At 41.0% G+C, this 24,260-nt stretch overlaps 1 protein-coding gene across 1 annotated transcript; it reads right to left on the bottom strand.

Moving 5' to 3' along the window:
• Positions 1-333: 333 nt before the first annotated feature.
• On the bottom strand, positions 334-23,924 carry LOC129583484 (arf-GAP with GTPase, ANK repeat and PH domain-containing protein 1-like). Its single transcript, XM_055475278.1, is given in 20 exon segments — positions 334-1,291; positions 1,684-2,033; positions 2,469-2,617; positions 2,799-3,001; positions 3,004-3,114; positions 3,387-3,662; positions 5,345-5,670; positions 7,350-7,588; positions 7,591-7,830; positions 8,413-8,606; positions 8,679-8,792; positions 9,445-9,777; positions 9,928-10,080; positions 10,469-10,601; positions 10,664-10,864; positions 11,092-11,543; positions 12,081-12,222; positions 13,314-13,399; positions 13,959-14,105; positions 23,126-23,924. Coding segments are annotated over 20 exon segments (4,710 nt in total). The 5' UTR covers positions 23,337-23,924; the 3' UTR covers positions 334-641.
• Between the last annotated feature and the right edge of the window lie 336 nt (positions 23,925-24,260).

Here is a 24,260-nt window from a genome sequence, read left to right as displayed (position 1 = left end):
TCATCATCATTGTACAACATAGCGTCAGCAACTCGAAATTTCATGTGTTTATGCATAGAAGGGTGACCCGCCATTTCGTCGACGAAAATTCGTCGACCGCTCACTTCGTCGAACAGACACAATGTCGATCCGTCACGACGTCGAACTAACATTTAACTAAATCAAATGTCGGTGAGCCCAAAGAAGCATACAGCATCAGTATTTCGAATGTCTTTATCTGAATCTATCTGCTGTTAAATGGCCAGAGTGTAGACCCTGGATTTACGTTGTAGCCGAGAAATTATATTTTGATTGTTACTAATTATTCTAGAAAGGAATATTTTTGTGCAAATATAACCAGATCATTGTCAGATTCACTGCATCACATGACACGGAAGCTAGTATAAACCACCAAACTCAATATTAATCGACCCCTCGTAAGCGCACTATCCGCAGTAACTGTTTTGTTGGAAATCCGTCAGGTCATGTACAAGAAAACAAAATAAAACAACAAACTCGCATTATTTACAACATCCCAAAGAGAGAAAAACACCACGGTCCGAAGGCAGCCGCGGAACAGAAAAACATGAAAGCGCCGAAAAGAGAAAATATTACTCGACAAAAAATAACCTGTCTCCACTTCTTTAACCCACCATAAAAAATCACACCTCCGTCGTCACATTATGCACCGACAGCCGCCCGACCCCGTCCGGCCGCTGCAGCCCGCCGACCAACTGCGCACTACTCGTCACCCGTGACGGCGCGGCACTACTGCCCGGACTGACGCCCAGCAGCATCTTCCGCGACTCCCCATCCATCCCCGGCATCAACCGGGCGTCCTCCGCGCCGCGCACCCCCGCCTCCGTGTTCCCACAGCACGTCACACGGCGCAGCGCCCGGTCATAGGGCGCCAGCGAGCGCAATCCCACCGGCAGCCACTTCCAGTTGCGCATGGGCTGGGGCAGCGCGCGCGGACATTTGCGCTGCAGGATGTTGATTAAAATGATAAGAACAATTAAAATGGCCAACGGGATGCCGACCAGGTACATGGCCAGGGGGTGTAATGAGAGGAGAAAGACCAGTCCCGGTAGGGCAAAGTACATGACGGTCAGGTAGAGGATGGCGAACCAGCGGTACTCGGCCGTGGTGTTGCCCATCATGCGGGCCAGCCGGATGGGGACGCGCGTCCAGGGGATGGGGTAGAATAAAAGGATGCCGGAAATGTTAAAAAATAAATGACAAAAGGCGATCTGTAAGGCACTCTCCAGCTGCTTCCCGCCGCCGCTGGCCAATGCCGCCAAAATACCGGTTCCTGTCAACAAACACGACCATCTTGACAATGAGATAACCACATTAATAACTTAGTACAGTAAAATCAATTATATGTGGCTGCACCGTTGAAAATTTTCCGAGTGCAGGGTGTCAGTACAGTAATTAAACGTATAAATGAAAATATAAATACGGTCAATAGAATTTATAAATGAACAAGCGATACTGCACATAACAATGTCGCAAATAAATCTGCGATACCATAATTATAAATTATAGACACAAATTTAACAGATTTATCAACAGTAAAATAATGTCTTACAACATTCATGAAATCAAGCCATGCGAAAATTAAATGAATAACAAAAAATTATGTGCATTAAACATTCGCATGTATGTATAAATAAAAAGTAAAAAGTCTGAGAATGTAATTACCAGTGGTTCCAAGATTGGATCCCAGCGTCAACGGGTACATTCTTTCCAGCGTGATCACGCCCACACCGACCAGCGGTGTCAGAGCCGAAGTGAACACCGACGAACTCTGCATCACAACGGTCAAACCAGCACCGACTAGAATCGCTGCATAACCGGTCAGGTGATGAAAAACACCCGGAAAATCACTGTTAATAAACCGCCGAATGGACTGCGCCACGGATCCCCGCAAGAGGGAATTCAGCACTTTGACCATGATCACCAAACATGTACACAGCATCAGCAGGGAAAAGCCCAATAAAATCACTCCGGCCACTGTATCGGACAGAGCGTCCGTGTTGAACAGGAAGAACCTACAAGCAGAAACGGAAACAACTAGTTAACTTCAAACATTTTCCAGGTGACGGTATTTAAATAGTGCAATTTTCTGCAAAACTTCGACTGCATTAACAAGGACTGCCAAATAAAGCCAAAATCCCCAGGAACTACAGCGACATCAATCAGTAAATCTGTGTAGTGCAGCGACAACAACATGTAACCATGAGCAGCTGCTCTTGCGGTACATGTTGTCACGTTCAAGCGATAACGTTGAAAAAAGATACGATTTATTAACAACTTTTTACTTACCATTAGATTAAAGTGTTGAAATCACACTGTGATTTGTCTTTTTTAAAAACAATAGGGATATACTAACTGCGACTAATTGCCCAACATAAATCGATAGGTTCGAAACCAGTGTTATTAAAATAGCGATGCTGTAGTTTCAATTAGTACGCATCTATTTTCACTTACAGCGCTCTGTGGGAATGCTGTGTGAGGCATTGTTCGAAACATTGAACACAGTCTCATAGGCACAAAATCGCTTTCGCAAGCTCGCTTTCTCCAATTCAGGATCTTTACTCCCAATAGCAATTTGCTCGATCACATGCTTATCCATCTGCAAAACAAAAATTTTGTAAATAATCACACAAACAATCGTAACACTTACAACACACTTCGCCTCAGTGTACTGTTTATAATTTCCGAAAAGATCACATTTCATTCGTAAAAAACGCGCAGTCACAAAGGAACGCCATGCCACGGTATAGAACAATCCAGCCAAAAAACAGTACACTCACTTGGATAATCCGCGACGTGAACGGCTGCGTCAGCCGTTTCAGGAACTCCGTCTCTTCGGCCGGGCCGCGGCCTTTCTGAATATCGAAGCTATCCACCACCGCTTTGGATATGTAGTAGAGATATCCCGTGCTGACTTCCAGCGGCAACAGCACCACCACGCACAGCCAGTTGAACATATCGTGCACCGTCGCGCCGGCAAAGCGCGCCGAAATTCATCCTTATGCGAGCTGTGCGCCAGGGAGACAATGGTGTTGGTGATGGATGTGCCGATATTAGCTCCCATGATGATGGGAATGGCCAGCCGCACCGTTAAAACTACAAACCAGCGCAATTGTAACCGAATGAACTTGCACACAACACAAAGACATACGTTGAATAACATAAAATATTCAACGATATAAAAAAATCCTTTTGTAACCGAAATAAATCAAATAACATGCTCATTTAAATTTATAATTACAATTTATAACTGTAATCAATGCAGATATTTATAAATCGGTACATATACGATTACAATAAACACATTTTTTTACAAGTAACTATATGAACTGGGAATGACAGAGCACCGGCTTTTCAGTAAGACTTACTTCCGGAAGCAACCATGGTGACCGTGATGGAAGTGGATGTCGAGGAGCTTTGTACCAAGACGGTACTCAGCAAACCAATCATCAATCCGCAGATGGGATTGGCCAAGAAGGGATTCTCCACAAACACCTGTCCCGCCATCTTCCCGCCGACCAGCTGAAAGGCCGAGCTCAGGAAGTCCAACGAACAGATAAACAGATACAACAGCATCACCACGGTCAACGGCTTCAGTATCCAGTTCACCACTACGCGCCGGCAACGCATCCATCTCGACAAATCTATCACACCACAAAAAAGTATATTTACTGCTACAAACGCCATGACGGCATGAACTACCTAGTCCAATAACAACTTAAAAAATCAAATTCAGCAAATTTTTCAGCACTAGCAGTAATTCAATGTCTAGAGTAATATCAGAACTGGTGTAGGGTTTAGCCAAACATTAAAACTCGTCAATACGTCAACCCTGCCAAAGCGTATAACAGATGATGTTGATTTATGCATACCCTTTTTAATTAACCTCTTTTGTATTCGCAGGATAAATTCAACGATAACAAAAAACTGTATTTCGCTCTAATTCATAAGTACAAAACTCAGCGTTCCATCACATTTAAAAAATCAGCAACAACTGGAAATGAGAAGGTAAATACCAATACATGTACATAAGCGCAAAAGGGATCACACGTCATTACAGCATTTTGATCCTCGGCAAGTGATTTATTTACAGATTACGTAAAATAGTGTATTAATCAAAATATTACGGCAAATGCATCATCAAATCCACCCGCAATCCCCATGTCATCCCACGTCACTTAACAGTGACGGGCGGGCCCTTTTCCCTTTTTAATTCTTCTAACCACCACAAATAACCACTTCCAAGTGGTTTTATGGATCCTTTTGATCATTGCACCGCCGCCGCAGTGTAGCAATAACAAAATATCGCATTATCGAGCGTTTCCCACCACACCACACCCCGTCAAGAGTGTACACTCGCCGGGGTCAAAAAAGGGATCCATTAGTGCGACTAACGTCAGATGGTTTTTCTGGAGAATGCGCCAGGGAAATGTAGACATAAGCGGCGCCGGAAATGTCATACGAGTACTAATCCTCGCCAAACACCGCCCGTTGTGCTCGGTTTTCCTACTACCAGCACTCCGAGCAAAACGTTTCTTAGCAATTTTTGCGCCGTCATAAGTCACTTGTCAAAAGAGCCGAAATAAAAACCGTCGAAACACTTACGACAATAACCAGAAAACACACTGCGCACGTTACAGTAATTCCCAGTTTTATTTTCTCTCCGTAATTTTCTCTTGGTAATCTCACACAATTTATCTGACCACTGATGGCATAAATTAGAATTAAACTAATTTAGAAGGTGCGATTTGCGTAAATTTTACAAGAAATTTCAATGACAAATTACGTGCGCTATTAAGAATAATTTCAATGCATGACACGATCCGATAAAGCAATATGCCGCGAACAAAACCACAACAAGTGATTCACATTTCAAAGAGCCTCGTTCTAGTTGACTGCGGAAATGTATTCGTAAAGCGAAAACACAATAATTCACATACTAATATGAATCAGAGCCGAACCAAACGCAACTTCTACCGGACCCTGCTTTTTCCGTAATTCAGTGAACAGTCAGCAACGCTTTCAATTTTCTTTGCAGTAAACACTATTCTGACCAACTCACGAAAACAAAACTGGAACGCATAATTAAAAAAAAATTGTCAAAATTTTTCTATGACCATGAATTGATTAACGTTTCATAAAATTCTGCCAATTTAGTGTTTTTCAAAAATGACCAAAGCTAAAAACAGGCAGAACACCGAACAGGCAAATGGGTGCCAAAATCAGACGCGGAAATTATTAACAAGAAAAATCACACAAAAATTCTAATTAATTCGCAGAAAATTATAACCGCAAAAAGATGCTCTGCAGAGTACACGTTTCTCACCTTCCCAGCGTGCCTCCTCTTCCGGACGCATTTCCGGAAGTGCCCAGGGATCAGTGGCCGAAGGGAGCTCCTCCGTGACGGACGAGCCCGATCCCGACCGATCCGAGCCTTCCCCGTGGACCCCCGCCGCGCCACTGCGCTGCTTCCACAGATTCAACACCGTCACCGCCGACTCACTGTGCGCCAGGCCCTGGTAGGCCCCATTACTGACGAACACGCCGTTCCCCTTGGACACCGCCTCGGGAACCGTCAGCGCCGTGTGCGGACCGCGTTTGGACGCGGGCAAGAACTCCGTGGCGGACGGCATGATTATAAATAGATTATTACTGAAAATGAATCATTTTACAACTGGATAATATTTCTAATAATTTATTATTATTCCACCCGCCACTTACCAGGAAAAAATAAATAAATATTTATAAACAAAAAATCAAAAACGTGTGCAAAAAATGCGAGATCAAGAAATCCAAAACACAGTCCCAAGTTCGTCGAACGTTGGGAGGGAACAGTTAACTATAGGTTAAACTTGGAGGAAAATAAGGATTTCCGCGAAGACAGACAGCGGGATGAGATGGGATAACGCTCCAGGAAGGAAGACCGCAGAACGATGATCGCGCGCAATGTTAACGCCATTGAACTGCAGGTGCAATCACAGACTGACAGAAGCACAATAAACGTTCTCGGAACGTTGTCTCGCACAAACAATGCTCTCAACACTTCCTGGCCTCGCCTAGAAACACTGATTGGTATCGGTGCGGGCGATAAAAAGTGAATAAAATCTGGAGAGAAGATGGTGAATTGGTGATGCGAGATGGCTTTATAGAACTTATGGCGATTACTCCGCGCCAAGCAGAACAACGGAGAGAATAAACAGCCGGCTGACGGCGTGTATGAGAGTGCAGACGGATTGTGAAATCAGGCACTGGCGCTGACGTATGCAAAACCGAGTCAAACAAGACGGGCGCGTAAATGGAACACAGCAACAGGGACAGCCCATGACGTTCTGTGATTGGTTGATGTTTTAAACTGTGGATGATTCACCAGGCATTGCAGAGTGAGTAGTCACCGTAAACGGGCACCGCTTTAATCAAAGTACAGAGTTAGACAGAGCGTGTTAACGAATTTCTACGCCCTGAATGCACTAAGGAGGGCGTGAACGCTGAATCACTAAGGAGGGCGTGCCCTATGTGACCCCAATGTAATCGATGATGCGATGCCGTGATGAGAGTTAAACGGAAACTTTACCCAAAAGTGATATAATTAACTGCAGGAAAATTAATCATTTAAAAACGAAATCATAAAATGAGCAGTGCAAAGGAATAATTCGGCTAAACGGTTCCATAGTCCATACCAGTATCAACTGACACCAGTAGAAACTGTAGAACAGTGGCTGTGGTGAGATCCAAAAAGTGTGCAAAAGTTGTCTTCTGATTCCTTAGCTGCACCTTTAGACTTTCAGAATAAAAATTAAGGAGTTACGTGCGCTTGCGGATCCTTTACATACGTCAACGTGTGCTATGAAACCGAATCAATCTAAAACATTTCTACTCGTGATGTTTTCAGTTTGTCGCTAATTTTGATTCGCAGCGATACATATAAATGGGCTCAATAAATCAAATAAACTCCATTTGTTGCACATTGTCGCGTTTTCAACCTGTAAGTAGTACGTATGCAAAACGAAACACTGAAACGATAACGCTTCGGTTTTTTCGATATCAAACACCGCGTTTAGGTCCATTTTACAAATCAACGATAATAATCAGCATTTGCAAATCAGCATGTGCATTGACAACGACATTTAACAGCAACTATGCAACCCCCGAGGATCAGTAATCAAAAAATTACACAACCATCCACAAAACGCCCTGATACAAAAAGAAAACACCGCCCAATTAAATGCACAACGCCGAAAAAATACTCAAAATTTACAAAATACACAATTACACTTTTTTGGCAAAATCTCTACCAAGCCAACAAAAAAATCAACCAAACTCCATCCCGTTATATAATACTGGCCGGCAGCTTCTCTAGCACATCCGCCGACTGCTGCACATTAAACACAGCACTGGGCTGGATGTTCTTATATGCCGGCGACCGCCCGCTCATCTTCCGGTGAAAACTACTGGGCAAGGAACTATTCGGTGACGTCAGGACATCACTATCCGACAGATTGCGCCCCAGGGGCGGCGGCGACATGGCCAGAGCGCCATGCTGCACCAGGACGTCGACGCATTCGGCGTGGATTCGGATGACGGTGCGGACTGGGCGAGATCCAGCGGACTGCAGTGCTGGTAGTCGCGCAGGTTGGGTTTGGCGTCGTGCCACAGGAGGAGCTGCGTCATGACGGCGTTCCCCGTGGAGGCGGCGAGGTGCAGCGGGGTCTGATGATCGTGGGAAGAGGGGACGTTGATTTCTTCTTTGACCAGATAATTTAGGGATAATATTGCCAGATAGATATCACTCGTGTGGATCGCCTCCCGAAGGTGCTGAAACCGCAACGAAAAATATTAATAATGCTGGAGATTGATAACATAGCGCCTAAAAAACCATTGAAGAAATATCACTAACACTGGGATTAATAACATACAATATTAATTAGGTATACCCTTCGACCTTCGTGGTACAAATGTAGTCTCGGGTTTGCGCACAATTTGTTATCAGAGATTCAGAATAATAAATCTGGTTAATTTTAATATGCTTTTTTGTTCCAGTCACATGGCATCAGAAAGTTACATCTGCCTTTTGTAAGGAAAAAATTCGTTAAGAAAACTGTTAGCATTAAACATTTAGTATATTTTAGCTACACTCCATAGCCCATACAGAGCGTATGATGTGAAGTCACTAATCTACGCTATCAGCAGTTATTCAGAACTCTCAAAATGCAAAATACGGTACAACCGTACAACTGAAAATAATAGGTGCCAACATGTCAGTGTAAGTATACTCACTATACTGTATGGTTTTATTGCAGCAACACGGTATGTTTACAAAGAAATTTCAATCATAGACAGTTACGGCACTTTTACGTATCGATTCCCATACTGAAATGAATTCCGCCTTCAATTTACCTCAATGGCCGACCGCGAGGTTGGCAGACCAGCAATAAACTCCTTGGCGACGTATTTTGCATGAATAAACCGTTCCCTGCTATCACGATTGCAATTCGGCGAAAGCTGTCGATGCGGCGCTAACTTGGCCTCCCACACGGAATTAGCCAGACGATTCCCCACAGATTTCATCACCTTGACGAGAAACTCCTGCCGGTCCCAAACAGCGTGAATTAATATATACAGCCATAAAAAAGCGCCGTGCTAATGATATCCTTACGTCCAACATTCATCCAAATCTAGTGATCGCACCCTCGATACATGCGTGCCCAGTTTTCTGTGGATGCCGCTGCAGTCGATGCAGATGAGAATCCCCAAATTCAAACTGGCCCACAGGGGATCTGTAAATGAAATATCAAGATCTGTTAATGACATGTTTACGAACACATTTCGATAAACCATCATCCATGCAGGAAAATGCTTGCCGTTATTTTCTTTTTCCTTGCAATGCTATCGTAATTTCGAAGCGACATTTTTGTAGAATTAATTTCAAACATTACTACAACTCTAAATCCAGTTTTGGCAAGAGAAAAAAATATAAAAGCACAACCTTTTGCAATAATGATTTCAAACTCGTTGCACGCAACCGAAAAAAGGTAAACGATTTTGATCCAGTTTACGAATACTACGAGTAAATGTATGTGTGTCTGTAGCTTTCACAAGATATATTCATCTTTTTACCACAACCAAATAATCATTATGAATTAGCAATGATTTTCATCAATAAATTTCATAAACTATTCTGCAAACCACGTTGTACTAACTGCAACATACAATGCAAAATTACTGCAGTGCAGTACTCGTATTTTAACAAGCCCAAACTTAACTAACCAACTCGAACCTATTAACGATGTTCTGTGATCTAGCAGTTAAACAAAAATTTTCAAATTTATGAACAAAATAAGTTGTTTAAAAAACAAATTTCTCTTCTTCAACAGATATGCTACTTTAGATGGTACAACGAATGACGTGCAGAATATCGGTGCAACTTACTGAGCGCTTTACAATCCGCACAGCGATCGTTCCCGGGGACACTCCGCACCGTCTGCACATCCACCACCGTATTGGGCTGCCCACCCCCGCCCTTCACCAGACAACTCTGTATCTCATCCTCAATGGCCCGCACCCATTCATCCCGCTCGGAGGCACTTCCCGCATCAAACGTCCACTGCCGGTTATCCAATCCCCGAATGTAAAACTCATACTCGGAGTCGTTATCCCCGTTGTCGGAACTGATCTTAAAGCCGTTCTTCTTCCGGTGCCGCTTCTTCACACTGGGCGTTCCGCCGTTACTCACTGCAGGGAAAAGAAAAGCCTCAAATGATCCTACAAGAAAAAGTCACGTTAGCTTTAAAGTAAAACGGGAATCCGAAAGCAACATGTTTACCTGTTGGAGCTCCATTAGGCAGCGGGGTTAGTGAAGCACGAGATAAGCAGCTAACGAGCAAGTGTAACGCGATTTCGATCGAGTTTTACCTGTCGGCGTGACGGGAGCGTGTCCGTTGGCAATGATCACCGCTTCATCGCATGCACTGGACAACGAGCCACCGGGTGTCCGCGGGGGCGGATAGTCAACGGTTTCCGCTAGGATTTCATATGCTGTGTACAACGGACTGTCGTGCAGATCGTCTACAACAGCACACTGACAAGTTCGATAACTTAAGAAGTTTTGTGACAATTTTTACCAAAAGCCGCGAAGCAACGTTTTGGCAAATAGATATCGCTCAAAATAACCTTTTACATCATTACCGTATCAACATAGCAAAGCCCAAGAGAACAAGATACAAAACGCAAAACATAACACAAACCGCATCAAAATCCAAATCACATTATGATTTACAACTTCAGGTACGATGAAATATGAATAAAGCTACACAATCATTTCATCCATTTCAATTATTTCCCGTAACGATTCCTTTTCGCCGTTATAATATAAAAATTAAGAATATACTAAATGTGTAAACGGACATTTCCAACCTTCCCTAGTGTAACACAATCAAAGACACAATTTGCTCACTTTCTGCACCGTTGTGACTTCTCGCTGAATTGTTCTCAGATGGCCGCTGCACGCCGGTAGGCGGCTGTCCAGGAACGCGAACCATTGTGCCGAACAGGTTGATGACTTTCCTTCCAGAATCATTCATGTAATCCTGTAAAAATGCGTCTAATCAATTTATACTCTAAATTAAAAAAAAACTTTAGCATTTCTTACGTTCATGCTCTGGTAGTAGGCAAGCAGTCCACCATCGAACAATACACAATACTTCTTCTTCCGCGACTCGCGGTTTAAATTGAGACCCTTAGTGCTGCGCTTGTATAGAAAGCCTTGCTTCTTCGGAATTTCTCGACCGTGTCCCACACGCACGTCCTTATCTTTATCCTTGTTCTTTTTGTCATCATCGTATTTCTTGGGCTACAAGAAAAAAACGCCTTATTTCCAATATAATTATATATTATTATAATACATCTATTTTATACCGTATATTGTTATACAATTATTTCAGCTTTTCTACAAAAAAAGATCATATCAAATCCAAGCCACAATTTATAACACGGTCGCTATAGTAATTTAATACCAGGACACTTATTACGATCTAGGTTGCCGCTTTATGTAAACCAACAAGGCGATCAAGAACATACCAATAAAATATTGGATCTCCGCCGATTTTTCCTCATGGTATTCGGCGTCGCCGGGGTGGTCAATGGCACCCCTCCCGTAACCTTATCCACCACCTCCTTCAAGAATCCCGGCGACGGTACCGGCGGCAGATTCCCGCGGGCTTCCATACGATAACTGCCCACCGTCCCGTTGACATAGCAGCCGTTCTGCACCACCGGCGACTGACTATTCAGGACGCGATAACTGGAAGCGGGGGTGGAGTGGGTGCTGTAGGTCACCGGCCGCGAACACAAGGCCAGTTGGGCGGCACTGCGCATGGCCACCACGCGCTGGCAGGCGTCCTGGAAGACGCGCTCCACGTTCAGACCGTACGTGGCGCATGTCTCGTAATAGGGACACTTCCGCAGATCTGACTGCAGGCGCTTCACCAAATCCTCACCGATGACACGGGGATTGGCTTCCGTAATCGCATCTAACGATACCAGATAATATAGAAAACTCAATGCAAAAACAATCGACGGAATACTGTTCAAGCTTGAAGTATTTTTCTCATGAAAAGAAAATTCTAAAACAATAAATGTCAAAAATGAGAATGACAATACGTATTAAGATCTTAAGAATAGCAACTGAAGGACGGTATTCACCTTCGGTGTCCATTTGCATATTGCCAACCCACTACGCTGATCAACTGCTGCACAGTAATAACACAACTAAAGGCCGCAAAACATAAGACCGACAGAAAATTTTTTACTAAAAAATTCAAATTAGTTTTCCCCGGCATATTGCTTTAAAAAAATTTGATTTCAGTAATCACTTAGGTATCAAATTCCAGAAAATATCAACTTAATGATACTAATCCCAGCCAGGAAAAGACAACTGCAGTACGTATTAATTTCGCTGCACCTTTAATAAACGCATATCAACAAAATATTTATCCTTTCAACGTTTTATAATTCTTTGTGTTGCCGACTACGCTCCAAAAAGGCCGAAAACATTTTTACATTCGTACCTTGCGTGCCGACTAGAACAATGGGCAGATCGGTGATGTTCTTGTGCCCCGCCATTCGCGCGTAATAATTGTACACGTCATTATACGTGTTTTCGTCTTCCAAGGAAAAGACAAAAATAACCGCATCCACCCAATTGGAAAACTGCAAATAAACAAGGCATACAATTCCCTATACCAAGGGCTGCTTGTCAAAGACAACACCTGCAGCATTATCGACATCTATCCTACCACTTGATTATAACCGCAAATTCGCAGTAATCAAGTGATCGCTTCAAAGGCAATGATCGTTAAAGAGCTGTGCAATCAAACATACACCGAAAACATTTTCATCAGATGACATCCTTAACCACACCAAAAACATCTTGATCTATGACAGATGAAGTGTTCTTTAATTAAATAGCAAACTCAACTTTCGTTTCACCATCACGGCTTTCACCCAACAAAATTAATACGAGTATCGAATTATCGATACAGTACGAATATGTATTTGCCGGTAGTCTGTAGCGTACAGTTTTAAAAAGGCACTAAAGCATCATAAAAACAATAACAGAGGGGAATTAAACAATTTTCATCCTGGTATTTTTACATGCGGATTCACTTGTCCAAGAATAAGTATTATGACCTGCTGACAAAGTACAATGAAAGACCAACAAAATTTAGAAAATCATTCACAGTACGATCAAAAACGATTAAAGTGTAATCAATAAATCATAAATTTTAAATACCAAAAAAGGTGCGAGCCACAAAAATTCGACTACATTCTATACAACAGAACATATTTCATGAAAAAGGTGCCGGGTCTGGATCGATTTTGCGCAATATCAAATTACAATTTTGATTTGGCCTAACCAAGACCGAAGGTCAAACATACACATGCCACTATTCTTCCGCGCAGTCTTTCAAAAACCGCGCAACCGAAACCAGTACATCTACGTCAATCAGAGCGACAGATTAATCGTGCAATAAATAACACCATTTCAAGCGATAAAAAATTTCAAGGCAGCCATACAACAAGTAAAGGTATGTATGTCTCTATCAAAAAATAAACTACAAGAAGCACTCAACCAGAACGGTTATAAATTTGCAATTCAAACAAAACAATAATCTAAATAAAAAACGATTATACAACAAGTACGTGCAAGGTTGCAATAGAAAATTAAACAAAACACCACCAAGAAAACCGACGGCAACACTGCAGCAAAACGCTTTAAACCGAAGATTTCCTGGACTAACCTGTCCTTCCGGAGGACCACCCTCGTCGCGTATGAGCAGCAGGTAGGCCCGTCCGTCAATGTTCATTTCCTTCTTAAACCTCCCACCTACAAGAAGACACCGTAAACAGACAGATTAATAAAAAACCATTTGATATCAGTCAGTAAGCATAAGTTGCCAATCGCAGTGCAATCCGGTTCCTAACAGGTTCACCGCGCAACATTTGACCGCTAAGTGTTTCTAATTTTTTACCAATCACTTTATTGGTATTTGCATAGAGCTATCACACTGCGGTAACGTTCTGTAATATTCACACTTGCGTCAAACACCACAAAAAGCTTTTATTATGACAGGAACGAAAAAATTAGAAAAAGTGGAAAGCTAAATTCATTCTGCGGGAGAAAGGAATGTGCTAATATCCGAAAAACAAAATCCGTCAAGTTCGAAACTTTATTTATTACAGTATCAGAAAAATACTCCAAACAGCCATCACCGCATACCAATAAAAATGGAAAGAAAATTTTACTTCAGACATGTCATCATAAAATATAAAAACCGCAATAACATTTATTGCGCCAATTCTTAAATTATTCTTCATACGACTAAAATTTCCCGCAAATTCAAAGAGCGAGAAAAATGTTAAAAAGCAGATCCCAGTCAAATTACCTTCGGGAGATTCTTCTTGTAAATACGAGCCAGTCAAATATCGATGAACGAGTGCCGATTTGCCGCTGGCCACACTGCCTAATATGCCCAATTTAATCTCCGGCACTGTCCGCGGAATGGTCCATTCTTGCGAATTGACAAAGGAATCTATAAATTACAAAGTATAACTGATTATTATCACTGTCAATAATATTTTAGCCAGCTTAAAAAAACAACGCTCGAAGTCTCGAACACGGCATCTGCGTAAAGATAGCAATTTTCTTGCACAATGCGTCTTTTGTCCATTGGCAGCAGTGCGATCTAAGCACTCGAGCGGAGCGCATGAAAAACGCCGCTCAACAATGCCCAGCGAAGCGGCACTGCACAGCAGCCGTTCGACAATGGGAGTACAAATTTGGTAAGAAGATTTATTTTCCAACATCCTGTCTATTTGCTGTTTCTTAATGCATTTCTGGCAAGCGGTATCCATTTCCACAAAAATACACAACAATTCAATTGCAGCGGCCAAACGCTCAAGTGCAAAAATCCACACTACTTGAGACGGATTACGAAATTTGAATAATTAATGCGGAAAACCCCTCAACAAATCTGGAAACAGCTACAAAAAATTTGCATAAATTCAAGATAAAATATGTATACCACTACACCCCTTTATAAGCATCTCTCGCAGTTTTAGAAACAAAAAGAGGCAGCTCCAGATAAGTTAGGACAAAAATTCAAAAAGAAAAAACAGCAAAATATCCAGATAGTTATTAATGTATGTTACATCAGGAGTAACGAGCAATACATACTTCAGTTAGTTAATGCGTAAGTGAAAAACGTCTCAAATGAAAAAACCTTAATAATAGCATCAAAGCACAAGTGCTGATAAGCTGGTCAGGACATAAGCTAACACCAGCCAAAACTTCTCTGAAGACGAATAATATTCAGGAAAAAAATCATGAGCAAAACGTGTGAATTACAAATTCTGCATGTGTAAATTCAAATTTTAATTTATCTTGCTGCCGCTTCGACGTTTGGAAAAATCTGCATGGTTTCATCAGCAGCTTCTGCTGTTCAGTAATTCAGGGTGAAAATCGAACACAATCGATAAAAACCATAATAAATATGGCTAAGAGCGATGAATAGCGTAAATATTGATATAAGTTCGATAAAAGCCGCATACCACAAAGAGCTCCACATCGCACAAAAAATTATCGAGGTTAATTTATACTTCAAGATGTTCGTACTGCAAACATACTGCATGAAGGCTATAATAAACAATCAACACATGTTCCCAGCCACAATCACCCCTCGTTCAAGAAAATAGCACAAAAATCAATCAAAACTGAACAAAAAATTTACAATTTTCGAATAAATTGTCATAAATATAATAAACCCCAAATGTACACTTACGAATGAATTTCACCGGCGTTCGCATTTTCCGCTAATCCACAGAAGTAGAACGCGTCCAAATGTCAGAAAGAGAAGTGGACGACAAGCAAAAAAATCCCTGACACGATCTCCCGTCTTTTAACAAGACATTTCACTGAACCCCAAAAAATCCATCGCAAAACTTTCCGACAGGCCACCCATCACTTCTTAATACTACGCACATGCGTCACATACAACTCAATCCCCAGAATCCGTACAAGAAAAGCACCACCATCGCTGACCGACTTTTCCTCAATGTGTCAAAACCACACGAGAAAAAAACCATGTTCCAATCAAAAATGATTTTCATACGCCAGCGTCAAGTCATAACTGTTACAACCCCAACACATGTAACTTCACACAGCGTAAACCAGTTTACCGCCGATTATCCTACTCGTCAATCATCGGCTATAAAACGGCGCAACACCACTATCCTGGTTTTCCAACAATTAAAAATGTATACCCCCCAATGGACAGATGTCGACGCACAGCATTGAAAAATCCCATAAAATAGCGCCTTCACGCGGCCATGCAAATGCAAATGGCTGTGTATCGCAGAAACAATGCGGCACTGTGCACTGGTGCTTGTCTTGTGAATAGCCCCTCCTCTCCGGCATAGTACACACAGGTACATACGCACCACCTGTCGAGTGGTCAGCAGTCTGCTGTGAGCTCTGTCTGTCCGCTTGCGTCTAAAAATGTTCTTTGTTCCCATCTTCAAATTACCCCAGAGAGAAACAATCTGCTTTGTCTAGCGATATTGCCAAGGTGTGTCAAATCCTCAACGTCACTGGCAGTACAGTGCCAATCAGGCGATCCCACCACTGAATTTGCATTGATTGAACCGGTGAATTTCATCGCAGAAAAATGAAAAAGTTCAACACCACAGTCACTGCCATTCCGAATTTCGACAACATGTACCTAACCAAGTAAATTTAGTAACCAGCTGTCGCACTGTTTTGGGATTAACAGCATTCCCTCGAACGAAGGTTTTTTGTTTGGTTTTAAATTACGGTTTTTGTTTTACTCTCTGCAGCTGCATATAGTAGTGCTCATGGTCAGTGGCACTGCTCACTACTGGCACCGAATACGATTGTTTCCAAACTAACTTCCGTAGATACTAAACAAAGTCACTCCCAGCTTCTGGAGGGACAAAAGCAGATTCTGATTATCTGCAAATTTTTTTTAAAAACATGCTAATTTATTTACCTCAGTGCATGTCAGCGTGTACGAAATTTTGGTGATACGAATACGGAATGATATGGTACCTAACCAGTAACAATTAACCGGAAGCCGGTCACTACTGTACATGTGGATAATCACTCGAAGAATAATGGCATAATCATGCCGTTAGCGCATAAGCATAAATAGAAGTACAGTATGTCTCAGAATTTTTTTAATTTCAATTATGTTCAGATAACACCAAATGCGGTGCACATTACGAGCATTTCGAATGTTGTTCGTGAGTATAAGTGCCTTATAACTACCGTAGAACAGAGCTGCATGTATCGCAACCACGAAATGGTTTTTTTTTATTTTAAAGCTACGACAGTCAAGCTGTCAGCAGCGCAGATGTATTGTAATTGCGTGTATTGTATGGGTCCTTCATCCTATATTTTGAATATGACGTCGCTGACTGCTTACTTCATGTATGGTTATTTGCAAAATTAAATTCTCAGAAAGAGATCCAAAAAAGGATATCAAGGTTACTAGAGTACCGTTACCTACATATTTTTCGCTAAAGTATAAAGCTCGCGTATAATCAATAACAGTCAAAAATTCACAAATGTCGTTAACTATGCCAAAGAATACAAATATTAATAACTGACTAAAACAACTAGCGAGACAAAGGTTTATGGTTACTACTAAAATCCCTGATCCATCATAAGGATAAATAAACTAAAACTTCAGCAGAATAACATGGCTGACTGTCAAGTGAGTGACTCAACAAGAACAACACCAATCAAGCGTCCACTGTTGTCCAGTACAAACAATCCTTTCAAAATCTCAAAATGGCACCAAAATGGCACACTCTTCCCCGCTTCCCAGGGGACACCGCCGGAAGTAAAGGCTGGCGATCATTCAATTTCATTATTCTTGTGCAGCCTGATCCTGATCAAGAGCGCCAGTGCACACCATATTCCACAACTGGGCACACTTCCGGCTGACCAGCGCTTAATTCAATCCCTACTGTGTGCATTCCTTGTCCACTTGACCATTTTACCATTCTACTTCCAACCAAATGCCTTTGTCACTTTAATTCTCATAAAAACAGGCAAATATGTAGCACAGGAACTGACGTTTAATATAGATATGCACGTTATATGTACTTCTTTTGATAAAATACCGGACCATGCCACTATCATCCTTTGAAACCAAATAAACACCCTACCAACATTTGTTAGCGTCTTAAAATTTCTAGGGTATCATAACTATCATTTTAATTAGTGTGTACCAGCGCTGGCTTTTTTAATCTAAGAGGAGGCCACTGCCGAATAAAAGAGTGCTTATTAACGTTATTGCCGATTTTGTTACAATTACAGCCAGTAAATGACAAATGAATCACCCCTGTCACAATTTCAGTACGCATACCATAAAAAGTTATCGTAAACTGTAACAATGCATCAAGAATGTCTCCTGATTACAATAATTTAATTTATGTTGTAATCAGTAAACTTTGCAGCAGTACTCGTACTCGTAGTGTGACAGTTTACGGCAAAACGAAATCGCAACACAATAAAGCAGTTTATACAATATCTCGCGTTCAATTATATTATTTCAGTAGTAATCATTTTATATTTCATACCCCTGTAAAACGCAATAAGGCAATATTTTTTCATTACGCATCACATCTACAAGGCGTCTGTGGGTAACAAGTACGGGTGTCGAGCAGTAATAACCATGACAAAAACAAACATGTCGATATCTGCACGCGCATCCTTCTTATTTCTACATATAGATATCATATAGATATTATTATTAATTTCAATGTCGCCTGGAGTACCTGCTAGTCACTGACCACAAGACATGCCGGTATCGGTCCAGTTAAAATAGCAACTTTGACTGCTTGATGCATAGTGACGCATACAGATACACCACGATACGATAACTTACTGAAATCATCCGTTGAATTAATGTGTTTATACGATATTATTGTTTTCTAAAGGATTCGACATTTTTTCCGACTCAGCATTTAAGAATACGACACATGCAAAAAGTAGTGTGCGTACTAACAATAAGCGTATGAGATCGGTATCCGTATCTGTATATTTACTGCATAAAAGCACAAGTAGCAAATTTGCCACGCAAGGCCATAAAAGAAATGTCTTAACCAACAAAATTTACAGGATGCATAAAGGACCTTTTGTGTACAACACAATGCATCTAATCTTAGAGATATAAGTAAAAAGGACAAGTAACATCATTATGACAAGTTGACAACATATATTTATATTATAACCAAAAACTCTCTCTTGAAATTCTCCGAATATTAAGTCATAAATTTATAATGGTAGATCATTAAAACACTTATTTCTAAGTTACTCTACCTATTTGATTCCACGAATGCACTAACAAAAAGTCTGTGTTAATACTGTATTATTCCCTTGAGACCCATTAGCAATGAAAATATCCATAAAAAATCTGAAATCGATGCTGAGAAATCACAACGATCAGCCCCATCTGCTCCTGCCGATTTCACGGTATATACAGTAATACATTTGAATTACTACTCGAATCTGATTGTGTAAAGCATTAACAATCACATAAACGTCGCACTATCCCGCAGTGAAGCCTAAAAAATGACTGATCAATAGTCTTGAAAATCTGATTCCCCACTTTCCTCGTTCGATGAGCTCCGCAATCCCAACTCGTCACAATGGCAAATCAAGCGAGACATTTTACTTATCCATCGAAAAAAGCAAAAAGCCTACAGATCCACGCTCACGGTGGACCAACTAAACTGATTAGCCGGAAGATTTCTTTGCCAATCATCCATCTCTAATTTCAACCGATTCATTTAACGACGTCAATTCACTTCATTTTTAATTTGGGTCAGATTTACAATCAACACAAACAGGATGGTTCATAACTCAGATGTACAAACATTTTTTCAATCCCAGTTTTTGCATAACAAAGCTCTGCAAGCCAAAAATAGCCAAATCAATCTCCAAAAGCACAAAAACAAGACAAGAAAATTAATTTTGTACTTACATGCGTGCTCAACTTGCAAGCAAGGTTGCAAGTAAAAAGGTAAAATTTTTTTTCGGTACTCGATTTCTCAGCGAAACGGTCAATTTCAATTACTGGTACTTTGCACTGCACGTCGTACTAATACTTAATGTTACGCTTAAACCGCTGTGATTTGCAGATCTGAAGAAATGACCTGCCGAAGCAGGCATTCGGACAAGTTTGTCACAAAATCATACTGCACATTATTTATTATATATCTTCATTTAATGATTGCTCCTTTCAGTATTTCCAATTCCTGTAAAAAAATTAAGGCTACTTTACAAAAGGCATTGTGTAACAATGCAATATTATCCTCTGAAAATATCCCCCCAATTTTTTCTACACTTCAGACTTCAGAGGAAACTAAAAAAAGCGCAACCGGCATGCGCCCGGCCCAGTTCATGTTTATTAAGTATTCCTCTACTTCGAAATTTCGAACATTCCGATTGCAGCACGAAGCCAAACAAAACTATTTCCTCGGCTTCTGCTTAAGTAAATGTAACTCGATCCACAAATTAGGCCTGTGCGATCTTTCAAAATGATCCCACAGTGCAGATGAGAGCGCACCAGTCATCATCGGCCGCATCTTTTCCAATCAACCGCAATTAGTCCAAAAGTGGGTCAGGCGCAAGCCACAAAAACCATCAGTTCATTCTTCATTAAATAATACACCCCCAGTCTGACCGTCAAATAACACGCATATCAAAATGATCGGGTTATTGTTATGCTTGATGTGCTGGATGCAGTTACGGTTGTCATCTCGCTGAGCAGATCATTTTTTCTCCGTTGACGTGTTTTTATTCACGTAATGAAGACATGGTGTTGTAGTCCGATGGCAAAAAACCTTCTTTACAATGCGGCATACATATTTCTTAAGGTCTTACGTAGCCGTGAAAAGCCACACGCTCTCTCTTACAATCTATTCTTATACACACAAAAAAAACGCTCACCAACATCTTACGCGCAAGTTAAACTAATTGTACATGGACAAAAGTCTGCATTTTGTGTTTGCACCTGGTTAACAGATCCGAGACGTGCTGCCGACGGCAGTCGTGCTGAAATCTGTGATTAGATTAATAATTTCAAAAGTTTACAAGCCTTAAAATGTAGGTCAAAGCCCAAAAGAAACAGATTAGTCGACAACGAAGAAAATATACAAGCATTAATTTGCAACATTGCAAAACCTCACATTTTTAATTTTAACTGTACACTGTACAGCTAATATTAATTAAGAATCTAGAGAACTCTGTATCATTTAATGGTTTAACCGTTCTTATTTCCATATCGGCTGGAAAAATTCGAGCCAAAAACCTATCAGAAATACGTAATCTGCCGTATCCTTATCCAAAACGTAAAACGAGCTAAACCCAGTTTTGTGCATCTAATCGGACAAACAACGTTAACTATCCAAAAACGAAAATTCAAAATGATAAAGTACAAATAATCGATGACGGCTCTGGTCGGCTATTCGAAGAGTAAATCCGTTGATCCAAGCAGAAAAACATGGAAACAACGTTGCAATTTTAATGGTAATGACTGACGTTTTTCCACAAAGATCTCATTTCCCCAACATTACCCGCATTAAAGCGATTTATACCGCAGTAAACCTAATGGACCGGTCGGCCTAAAATCACGCCGCTTTATAACAGCTATTTGCGAATCCCTAGAGAAATTTTCTGCCAAAAAGCCACATCCACGTATAATCCTGATGCACACGATTTACGCAAATACCAAGATTTATTAAAGCTAATAAAAATCACCCTGCATTACTTACAAAATAAGCAAATAATACGAGAAAATCGTAAATTATTGCATAATTTATTTCACGCCGCATCTTATTGTTAGTGCGGAACAACATAATAAAATTAATGCATAACTCTCAGATTATAAAAATTCCCTCGCTGCTTCGCCAATGATGGGCCATTAATGGTCACTTTTATGTCTATATTTTTTTGCTATGTACCGCAACTTTTACATAATAAACACGTTCCGAAATAAAAACTCGGCCATAAAGCCAACGCACAGATAAGCAATGCATCGTAAAACGCCTCCGTTTACGATCTCCGACGGTCTTTTATCCAAACATGCCAGACACTTTTATCAACAATGGACAATAATTTAGCAATTGAAAACACAGTAACTTTGTAACCGTGGAGAGGCAGAAAAATGACCTTCATTTCCGTTCAATACACACTTGGAAACAATTATGCCAAACAAGTGCGCAAAATATCCAGCAATCAAGCAAGCAAAGGGGAGCCATTCACCACAACAATTTCCAAGGACTTTTCAACAAGGAAATACAGCGAAAATGAGCGACTTCTCTACAGCAACGGTCGATGAGACAAAAATAACGTTTTAAATTAACAATAAAACAACGTTTCAGAAATACGGTACTATCAAATTCTCTTGCCTGCTGCACTGTATTTTCCTGCAATTCGGTATCTGAATAAATCAGCAGAAAACATTTTCCCAGCCTCTATCTTTCACGCGTAAGCGAACATTTACAACTTCACCGTCAGCAAACAGATTTCCCAATCGGCACGTTTCAAACAGCATTTTTTATCGGTCTTTTCACCTGAAACCTGCATTTTTCGTCTGTTGAGAATCAGAGCGGATAAACGCTTTCACAATGCTTCAGTTCTAAAGCGATTCATGATTATGTTTACATAATAAACGGAACACTTAAAATATCGAGTGCTTTGTACTTGCTATTGAGTCAAATAAAACACCAAACCCTTTATTATTTTCACACAAGAGAGCACAGTTATGAGTTAAGCTCAGTCTTACATTTCTGCTCAAATTATAATCTCTTTCCTATTTACAACGAGCAATAATTTCAGAATTTTGGGAGTATGGTAACGAGTTTACTGTAACACACAGCCATTTTGACATTTTTGTGCGCAAAAAAAGGGAAGGCAGCATAAAGAGAATTTTGAACAGTATTTTTTATACTTTTCCCGTTTAGTGACTTAAAAATCAACGGTTGATCATAAATGCTAAAGAAGCTGAAGAAGAATTTAAAGCTTTAGCTTACCAGCTAAAGAAGAATTTAAAGCTACTGTACTAGAACAATTTATGGAGATTATCACACAGTAAAGCAAAACGATAAGCATCGACAAACAGCCCCCATTATCGCATAATTTACCCACGCAAGTCAAGATCAACGACAGATTGGGCCAATTAAACCGCAACGCTGCACCATATTTCCCCGTAGCACAACAATAACATTCGACTTATCTCGAAGCCACTGACAGGGCTCTAATTAGCACCGACTGTGATTAGTAGTTCGAATCTGTCATTAACATTCTGACGTTTGGTCATGCTTCATTCACTACAACCTCACAATCAGCTATCAAAAAACCTGATTTTTAAGATTTTAAAATTATTACATACTTCAGAGATCGCTAACAAGTCAAAGATTCAATAAGCGATATCACAAGCGCCCAGCTGCCTTCCAGCCAAAATTTCAATCAAATTCAAACCGCTCCAACAAACTGTTTATCTTTGTCACATTTTTCACTTACCTTCAATGCAAACAACGTGCTCGCGAATTTGTTGTGCCAGTACCGGATCGGGGATAAGATCGACTAGATCGTAAACAGTGTAAATATTAGGATGGACGCTCTCGAAGCGCTGAATCTCTTGTCGGATGGCCAGGGAATTCACACTCTTTGGTCCGTTGCTCTGAGCAAAACTGGCTGGTCCCCCATTAATCCCCGCAGCTTTGGAATTCATTGTGCGTGATAAATAAAAATTAAGAAAGGAAAAATCTGGCTGCAGCAGTCATCACACTGGTGGTCATTCTAAAATCCGAAGCTCACGCATTTTACAACTGTCATGTTTCACACACCAACAAATCAGACGGAAAAAACGTCCAACAAAAACTGCTGCGCGAAAGCTGTCTATCGTAAGACTGCACGAGTCACCCTGCTCTGCCGTTGTTTGTTTTACTCCACCAACTGTGCACTATAAATCAACAGGAGGCGGAGCGGACAATGCAGGACACGAGACACAATACAACAATCACGATGCATTTTCCGGCGTTATTTGCAAGTTGTTCCAGTTTGCGCGTCTGAAAAGATTCAACGGGCATCCACAGGGAAATACTCTGGCAAGTTGGCAACCGACAACAATACGCCATCCAAGTGGACGCATCAACCTTCGGCAACAAAATGCTGATGGATTTCAAATACGGCATTTACACGCACCGGACACAGAACCCGTATCAATTCAATGCGTTTAAACGATCTGTCATTCCAATTTTTAATACAGCTGTGAACCAGATTTTTCAACCTCAGCGACGGCCGTTCGTGAGAGCGGACAACGAGCGCTCGCTGTTTAATGGATCTGCCCTGCAGCCTATGGCGGCGCCATCTGGATATAGTACTGTACACACTTTCAAGCGTAGCGAGTCGAACGTCGATGTATCATAAATTTTAGAACCCTTATGCTAACCGTGCATCGCTATGTGCCGACTACCGAGGGCGGTGGGACGGAGCAAAGAGTGTCTCTATGGCTTCTGCACTCGTACAAGTCAACTACTTAAAAATCGTATTTTCACATCTTATTCATTTTCTACAATATTATTACCATTACTATTAACAAAAGCGCAATCTATTTTTCAGTAATTTAATTTAGCTTAAATTTTATGTCACAGAA

Source organism: Paramacrobiotus metropolitanus, unplaced genomic scaffold, assembly GCF_019649055.1.
Source record: "Paramacrobiotus metropolitanus isolate TYO unplaced genomic scaffold, Prichtersi_v1.0 Parri_scaffold0000010, whole genome shotgun sequence".
Classification (NCBI taxonomy): domain Eukaryota; kingdom Metazoa; phylum Tardigrada; class Eutardigrada; order Parachela; family Macrobiotidae; genus Paramacrobiotus; species Paramacrobiotus metropolitanus.
This window is presented reverse-complemented; position numbering and strand designations above follow the sequence as displayed.